The sequence below is a fragment of the Saccostrea echinata genome, unplaced genomic scaffold (genome assembly GCF_033153115.1).
Source record: "Saccostrea echinata isolate AGI-Se365-2 ecotype Australia unplaced genomic scaffold, CSIRO_AGI_Sech_v1 ptg000079l, whole genome shotgun sequence".
In the NCBI taxonomy this organism is placed as follows: domain Eukaryota; kingdom Metazoa; phylum Mollusca; class Bivalvia; order Ostreida; family Ostreidae; genus Saccostrea; species Saccostrea echinata.
In genome coordinates, this window is record NW_026889828.1 from 1 (window position 1) to 9,242 (window position 9,242).

Consider the following 9,242-nt stretch of genomic DNA (forward strand, 5'->3'; position numbering starts at 1 on the left):
TTGCATACTAAGGAGTGTTTTTTGCATAAGGCATGTTCACCCATGTAGCAGCAAATTATGGCATCACTCACATAGGAGAGTTGCTTCTTAATTTTGCATGCATGACCTGTGCATTTTATTTGTGCCTGATTTATTTCACCAGTGCATCTGTCTGTAAAATCTATAGCAAAGTTATGTAGCAGTTTGATTCTTTCAGCTTTAGTATTTTTGGGCATAATTTTCTGTAAAGATTCATCTTTCTTGATGGCCTTTCTGACATTTTCAGCAAGATGCCGAGTGTCGACAAAATGTCGCGGTTCGTCCGATAGTTTGCCCTCGGCATACAAAGACTCTGCAGCCTTGAATATTGTACTGTCAGGGTCTGACGTAATGTCCTTGACATTTAAATCATTCTCGAGAAGGTCCTCTATGCCCTCTTTGGCCCAGGTGAATTCGTCACCAATGTTTTTGGTCATGGGTATATTTGCCCCACATGTCTGCTCAGTGCACACATGGCTTGGATTGTTCTTGAGGTGCTGTCGCTCAGGACATATTTTGTTTTTGGTCACTAAAGATATTATCTCGTGACTACTGGTCACATCTTCTGCAATTGAGAAGACGGTCTGTGTAGCAGGCTGGAAGGGGGTTTCCCCCACCCCGGAGTAGAGGGAGTTATTATACATCCCATCGCACTGAATTCCTATGTTGTTTGGGTTTGGGGCCCCCCGCAATTTATTAATATTAACTAATTTCTTACATCTTTTTTTCATATCACTCTTATTCAGGGTAACTACTTTTTGCATGACAGTGTTACTTGTCTTTTGTAGTGAAGACTCGGCTGGAGGTGGAGTGTTGGTGGCCATAAAAATTTTGCGCAGAGATGAACTGCCAATGGGGGTTTGACTTAGACCTACTTGTAGGCCATAGTTTATTGTTGCTGCTTTCCTTCCCCTGGAATTGGACTGCACTTCCACATAGAGCTTGTGCATTTCTGAAGTGTAAGGGCACCTGCTGCATTTCAGCCGTAGTCGAGTACCCAGGCCACGCCTCTCCTCAGAGTCCATGTCCCAGGTCAGGTTGCCGTCACATCCAGGGTTGGTCCTCCCATGTTCTTTGAAGGCTGTATTGAACAGCCCACTTGTCTTTTGAAGATGGAGCAGTCTGTGGGAGTCTGAATCACACCTACCGAAACCAGTTTTGTATCTGATCACTTCCTATCCAGGTAAGTTCATTTTCAGAAATTAGAGTTACTCCCCTTAGACTATACTTGTTTTCAGAATTGAGACAAAAGACTCATCACAGTCTGTAGAAACTGGTTTTGTAACTTTTTTCCTCAAATAAATGATCAATTTTAAAGAATGTTATGATAATTTAGAGAATTAATTAATTATGAGTTAATTAAGCTGATTAATTGGACATGATCTTAGGTATACCCCTTATTTCAGGCATATTGGCCTTGTATGGGCCTATTCTAATAATTAGAAAATTTATTTACTAATTATAGAGGTTTAATTTCATTATTTATTAAATTTTAAAGAACTGTAGTTAATACCCCATGGATTCGGCCTGCATCAAAGCCTCAGGATTCTCTTTCTTTTTCAGGGGTCTTGGCCGCAGCAACCGGTGGCACCCAGGTCGCAGCATCATTTCCTGTTCCTCACTCACTGAGGGTGGATGTCTCACCAGTTCCAGGGTTTCCCGGTCTACTCTTGTGAATGGTGCAGGTGAGTTTTCTTCTTTGTTAAGTAATTTTCCCTTGTTGTGAGGCACATATTTGGGTTTAAAACCATAATTATTCCCTCTTTTGAATTTTCCCATCTTTGAAACCTGACTGAAAATTTTACTATGGATACTGTGTCTGAAGTGAAATTCACTTGTGATGTGCTTTTTCCATTGCTCTATCAGCATCATGTCAAGTTAAGGTGTTATCGTGCAATAATTTATTATCATGATAGGAATTAGCCAGCAACCCTCACTGCAAAATGTAGGTGTATTGAAGGGGGTAATGACAGTTTTACTGCTACAGAGAAACAACACTACTAGATCAGATTACCTCTCATCTCTTTTGATAACCTTCTCTTAATTGGCTGTCAGCTGCTTAGTGATTTCATTTTGAATTGTAAAATTAAATACATGTTAAAAACATTTTTTCTCAATAATTTGATTTTTTTGGCTATTTTTTTTAAAACCGGGTACAATATACCCTGAATGTGAAAATTACATGTAATCCCTCAAATCCTCTTGAAAACATAAGAAATAACACTGTTAGTCAGTTAATTACATATTTTATTTCATAATCACTGTAAAAAGTCAATATGAAGTTCACTTTCAATACATCTTCATATCACAGTTGCATTCATTCTGTGTAGGGGGGTTACATTAAATAGATAGTCATAATTTACATGTTTTTACATGTAATTTCTTCAGGTTACATATTTTAAATGTACAATATACATGTTATCTAAAAATGTCAAATTGGCCACTTTTTCACTTTGTTATCCATTTGGTTATAGGAAAAACACCAGAATTGCCTAGGTACAGGGGGCCGCCATCTTGGACACCCAAAGTTGTGCGGAGAAGAAAAGCTGACAGGAGTCCTGATTGGTCATTAAGAGAAAATCTTTGTGGTGGAATTTGACAGTTAAATATAAGTGATAAAAATTATATGTGATATAACAGAATGTGTGAAAAGATATAGGACTTGTAAAGGAAGACTTGAGATGAGGGGTGATATTTTGCTGGACAGTTTCATTCAGTGCGGATCTATACCAGTTGTAAACAGGCCAAAATTTAAAGGAAAAACGCAACGGCACGATATATTTTTCGTGGTGGAATTTTGAAGAAGAGGTGTTGAACTTTCTTTCACAGTGACTGATTTTTTGAATATTGATTATATAAATAAGTGACAGTGATTGGAATTTGTATGGAAGTCTATGGGAAAACATTTGGTGGTGTTTGTCCTATACAGAGGTGACAAGAACCAGTTTATGAGGTAAGTGTAAGAAAATAGTGCATTTTTAGCGCCATTTGTCATTTTGATTACAAAATGGATGCATTTTTTGATAATTTAAAAAAAAAGTTAAATCTTAAAAGTGAGCGGGGCCCCCAGGGGGGCACCTGGTGTGTATTGGAGGGGTAGGATTTCCTCTTCTGGCTATGGGTTACAAACTGTTTACTGGCCAGAGGAGGGTAGAAAGGTTGAAAAGGCACACAGAGTTGCCCTTATGGCAGAATGGAAACTGACACGGAGTCAGTTTCCACGTGACAATGTCGAGTGCAGCCACTTATGTCACAATAAGCTTTGTGTGAACCCCCAGCACCTGGTAGTAGAGTCCCACTCTATCAACCAGGAGAGGATTCACTGCCAGTTGCAGGGGCTGTGCAGCAAGTCACACATGCCCTGGTGCATTTTATGTAATTATATTTTAATTACATGTAAATTTCATTTCATTTAGTTAGGGGTTTTGAATAGCTGTGCTCATTTTTTTTGCTTAACTTTTGAGATTTTTGGTCTTTAAATGACTTTGAAAACATCATATTCTTTCTGTAGTTTACTTCCTCCTGATGCTGTTCATAGAGTTTATACAGCTTTTTTCTTTTGATTACTCTAGTATTTCTATATTTTTTTGATTTCTGATAGTTTTTTGCCTTTCATAATTATTTTGAATATTTTTCAGAGATTGACTAACCCTCCCCCCTTCTGGGATGGGGGCACCCACACCAGCACACAAGATCTTTATGGATTCCCCCGGGCCATTATTTGTACTGTGAGCTGCACTGTGCGCCCGACCGTGAAAGTTGCGTGCAAAAGTGACATTCTTAGGCAGTGACCGCCTTAGACGCCTATTGAAGCTCTCCACTTTCTGTGTATTGGTATTAAGAATGGATTTGTCTAGCACTGACGGGGCAAGCCGCCTATTGACACAGGCCTGGAGAATCCTTGCATTGGCCCTGGAGTATGGAATTTTGAAGTTTCCATCAAGGTAAGCACTTTTAGCGAGCCAATTTTTCTTTCCACCCTTGCATACTAAGGAGTGTTTTTTGCATAAGGCATGTTCACCCATGTAGCAGCAAATTATGGCATCACTCACATAGGAGAGTTGCTTCTTAATTTTGCATGCATGACCTGTGCATTTTATTTGTGCCTGATTTATTTCACCAGTGCATCTGTCTGTAAAATCTATAGCAAAGTTATGTAGCAGTTTGATTCTTTCAGCTTTAGTATTTTTGGGCATAATTTTCTGTAAAGATTCATCTTTCTTGATGGCCTTTCTGACATTTTCAGCAAGATGCCGAGTGTCGACAAAATGTCGCGGTTCGTCCGATAGTTTGCCCTCGGCATACAAAGACTCTGCAGCCTTGAATATTGTACTGTCAGGGTCTGACGTAATGTCCTTGACATTTAAATCATTCTCGAGAAGGTCCTCTATGCCCTCTTTGGCCCAGGTGAATTCGTCACCAATGTTTTTGGTCATGGGTATATTTGCCCCACATGTCTGCTCAGTGCACACATGGCTTGGATTGTTCTTGAGGTGCTGTCGCTCAGGACATATTTTGTTTTTGGTCACTAAAGATATTATCTCGTGACTACTGGTCACATCTTCTGCAATTGAGAAGACGGTCTGTGTAGCAGGCTGGAAGGGGGTTTCCCCCACCCCGGAGTAGAGGGAGTTATTATACATCCCATCGCACTGAATTCCTATGTTGTTTGGGTTTGGGGCCCCCCGCAATTTATTAATATTAACTAATTTCTTACATCTTTTTTTCATATCACTCTTATTCAGGGTAACTACTTTTTGCATGACAGTGTTACTTGTCTTTTGTAGTGAAGACTCGGCTGGAGGTGGAGTGTTGGTGGCCATAAAAATTTTGCGCAGAGATGAACTGCCAATGGGGGTTTGACTTAGACCTACTTGTAGGCCATAGTTTATTGTTGCTGCTTTCCTTCCCCTGGAATTGGACTGCACTTCCACATAGAGCTTGTGCATTTCTGAAGTGTAAGGGCACCTGCTGCATTTCAGCCGTAGTCGAGTACCCAGGCCACGCCTCTCCTCAGAGTCCATGTCCCAGGTCAGGTTGCCGTCACATCCAGGGTTGGTCCTCCCATGTTCTTTGAAGGCTGTATTGAACAGCCCACTTGTCTTTTGAAGATGGAGCAGTCTGTGGGAGTCTGAATCACACCTACCGAAACCAGTTTTGTATCTGATCACTTCCTATCCAGGTAAGTTCATTTTCAGAAATTAGAGTTACTCCCCTTAGACTATACTTGTTTTCAGAATTGAGACAAAAGACTCATCACAGTCTGTAGAAACTGGTTTTGTAACTTTTTTCCTCAAATAAATGATCAATTTTAAAGAATGTTATGATAATTTAGAGAATTAATTAATTATGAGTTAATTAAGCTGATTAATTGGACATGATCTTAGGTATACCCCTTATTTCAGGCATATTGGCCTTGTATGGGCCTATTCTAATAATTAGAAAATTTATTTACTAATTATAGAGGTTTAATTTCATTATTTATTAAATTTTAAAGAACTGTAGTTAATACCCCATGGATTCGGCCTGCATCAAAGCCTCAGGATTCTCTTTCTTTTTCAGGGGTCTTGGCCGCAGCAACCGGTGGCACCCAGGTCGCAGCATCATTTCCTGTTCCTCACTCACTGAGGGTGGATGTCTCACCAGTTCCAGGGTTTCCCGGTCTACTCTTGTGAATGGTGCAGGTGAGTTTTCTTCTTTGTTAAGTAATTTTCCCTTGTTGTGAGGCACATATTTGGGTTTAAAACCATAATTATTCCCTCTTTTGAATTTTCCCATCTTTGAAACCTGACTGAAAATTTTACTATGGATACTGTGTCTGAAGTGAAATTCACTTGTGATGTGCTTTTTCCATTGCTCTATCAGCATCATGTCAAGTTAAGGTGTTATCGTGCAATAATTTATTATCATGATAGGAATTAGCCAGCAACCCTCACTGCAAAATGTAGGTGTATTGAAGGGGGTAATGACAGTTTTACTGCTACAGAGAAACAACACTACTAGATCAGATTACCTCTCATCTCTTTTGATAACCTTCTCTTAATTGGCTGTCAGCTGCTTAGTGATTTCATTTTGAATTGTAAAATTAAATACATGTTAAAAACATTTTTTCTCAATAATTTGATTTTTTTTGGCTATTTTTTTTAAAACCGGGTACAATATACCCTGAATGTGAAAATTACATGTAATCCCTCAAATCCTCTTGAAAACATAAGAAATAACACTGTTAGTCAGTTAATTACATATTTTATTTCATAATCACTGTAAAAAGTCAATATGAAGTTCACTTTCAATACATCTTCATATCACAGTTGCATTCATTCTGTGTAGGGGGGTTACATTAAATAGATAGTCATAATTTACATGTTTTTACATGTAATTTCTTCAGGTTACATATTTTAAATGTACAATATACATGTTATCTAAAAATGTCAAATTGGCCACTTTTTCACTTTGTTATCCATTTGGTTATAGGAAAAACACCAGAATTGCCTAGGTACAGGGGGCCGCCATCTTGGACACCCAAAGTTGTGCGGAGAAGAAAAGCTGACAGGAGTCCTGATTGGTCATTAAGAGAAAATCTTTGTGGTGGAATTTGACAGTTAAATATAAGTGATAAAAATTATATGTGATATAACAGAATGTGTGAAAAGATATAGGACTTGTAAAGGAAGACTTGAGATGAGGGGTGATATTTTGCTGGACAGTTTCATTCAGTGCGGATCTATACCAGTTGTAAACAGGCCAAAATTTAAAGGAAAAACGCAACGGCACGATATATTTTTCGTGGTGGAATTTTGAAGAAGAGGTGTTGAACTTTCTTTCACAGTGACTGATTTTTTGAATATTGATTATATAAATAAGTGACAGTGATTGGAATTTGTATGGAAGTCTATGGGAAAACATTTGGTGGTGTTTGTCCTATACAGAGGTGACAAGAACCAGTTTATGAGGTAAGTGTAAGAAAATAGTGCATTTTTAGCGCCATTTGTCATTTTGATTACAAAATGGATGCATTTTTTGATAATTTAAAAAAAAAGTTAAATCTTAAAAGTGAGCGGGGCCCCCAGGGGGGCACCTGTGTGTATTGGAGGGGTAGGATTTCCTCTTCTGGCTATGGGTTACAAACTGTTTACTGGCCAGAGGAGGGTAGAAAGGTTGAAAAGGCACACAGAGTTGCCCTTATGGCAGAATGGAAACTGACACGGAGTCAGTTTCCACGTGACAATGTCGAGTGCAGCCACTTATGTCACAATAAGCTTTGTGTGAACCCCCAGCACCTGGTAGTAGAGTCCCACTCTATCAACCAGGAGAGGATTCACTGCCAGTTGCAGGGGCTGTGCAGCAAGTCACACATGCCCTGGTGCATTTTATGTAATTATATTTTAATTACATGTAAATTTCATTTCATTTAGTTAGGGGTTTTGAATAGCTGTGCTCATTTTTTTTGCTTAACTTTTGAGATTTTTGGTCTTTAAATGACTTTGAAAACATCATATTCTTTCTGTAGTTTACTTCCTCCTGATGCTGTTCATAGAGTTTATACAGCTTTTTTCTTTTGATTACTCTAGTATTTCTATATTTTTTTGATTTCTGATATGTTTTTTGCCTTTCATAATTATTTTGAATATTTTTCAGAGATTGACTAACCCTCCCCCCTTCTGGGATGGGGGCACCCACACCAGCACACAAGATCTTTATGGATTCCCCCGGGCCATTATTTGTACTGTGAGCTGCACTGTGCGCCCGACCGTGAAAGTTGCGTGCAAAAGTGACATTCTTAGGCAGTGACCGCCTTAGACGCCTATTGAAGCTCTCCACTTTCTGTGTATTGGTATTAAGAATGGATTTGTCTAGCACTGACGGGGCAAGCCGCCTATTGACACAGGCCTGGAGAATCCTTGCATTGGCCCTGGAGTATGGAATTTTGAAGTTTCCATCAAGGTAAGCACTTTTAGCGAGCCAATTTTTCTTTCCACCCTTGCATACTAAGGAGTGTTTTTTGCATAAGGCATGTTCACCCATGTAGCAGCAAATTATGGCATCACTCACATAGGAGAGTTGCTTCTTAATTTTGCATGCATGACCTGTGCATTTTATTTGTGCCTGATTTATTTCACCAGTGCATCTGTCTGTAAAATCTATAGCAAAGTTATGTAGCAGTTTGATTCTTTCAGCTTTAGTATTTTTGGGCATAATTTTCTGTAAAGATTCATCTTTCTTGATGGCCTTTCTGACATTTTCAGCAAGATGCCGAGTGTCGACAAAATGTCGCGGTTCGTCCGATAGTTTGCCCTCGGCATACAAAGACTCTGCAGCCTTGAATATTGTACTGTCAGGGTCTGACGTAATGTCCTTGACATTTAAATCATTCTCGAGAAGGTCCTCTATGCCCTCTTTGGCCCAGGTGAATTCGTCACCAATGTTTTTGGTCATGGGTATATTTGCCCCACATGTCTGCTCAGTGCACACATGGCTTGGATTGTTCTTGAGGTGCTGTCGCTCAGGACATATTTTGTTTTTGGTCACTAAAGATATTATCTCGTGACTACTGGTCACATCTTCTGCAATTGAGAAGACGGTCTGTGTAGCAGGCTGGAAGGGGGTTTCCCCCACCCCGGAGTAGAGGGAGTTATTATACATCCCATCGCACTGAATTCCTATGTTGTTTGGGTTTGGGGCCCCCCGCAATTTATTAATATTAACTAATTTCTTACATCTTTTTTTCATATCACTCTTATTCAGGGTAACTACTTTTTGCATGACAGTGTTACTTGTCTTTTGTAGTGAAGACTCGGCTGGAGGTGGAGTGTTGGTGGCCATAAAAATTTTGCGCAGAGATGAACTGCCAATGGGGGTTTGACTTAGACCTACTTGTAGGCCATAGTTTATTGTTGCTGCTTTCCTTCCCCTGGAATTGGACTGCACTTCCACATAGAGCTTGTGCATTTCTGAAGTGTAAGGGCACCTGCTGCATTTCAGCCGTAGTCGAGTACCCAGGCCACGCCTCTCCTCAGAGTCCATGTCCCAGGTCAGGTTGCCGTCACATCCAGGGTTGGTCCTCCCATGTTCTTTGAAGGCTGTATTGAACAGCCCACTTGTCTTTTGAAGATGGAGCAGTCTGTGGGAGTCTGAATCACACCTACCGAAACCAGTTTTGTATCTGATCACTTCCTATCCAGGTAAGTTCATTTTCAGAAATTAGAGTTACTCCCCTTAGACTA

The 9,242-nt window shown here is 39.7% G+C and overlaps 1 protein-coding gene across 1 annotated transcript; it reads right to left on the bottom strand.

Moving 5' to 3' along the window:
• Positions 1 to 71: 71 nt before the first annotated feature.
• Positions 72 to 1,536, bottom strand: LOC133176644 (uncharacterized; the record flags this gene model as incomplete). Its single annotated transcript, XM_061311745.1, has 2 exons — positions 1,532 to 1,536; positions 72 to 1,161 (listed from the first exon to the last, which is right to left on the bottom strand). Coding segments are annotated over exons 1-2 (1,095 nt in total), but the record flags the coding sequence as incomplete, so codon positions are not given.
• Between the last annotated feature and the right edge of the window lie 7,706 nt (positions 1,537 to 9,242).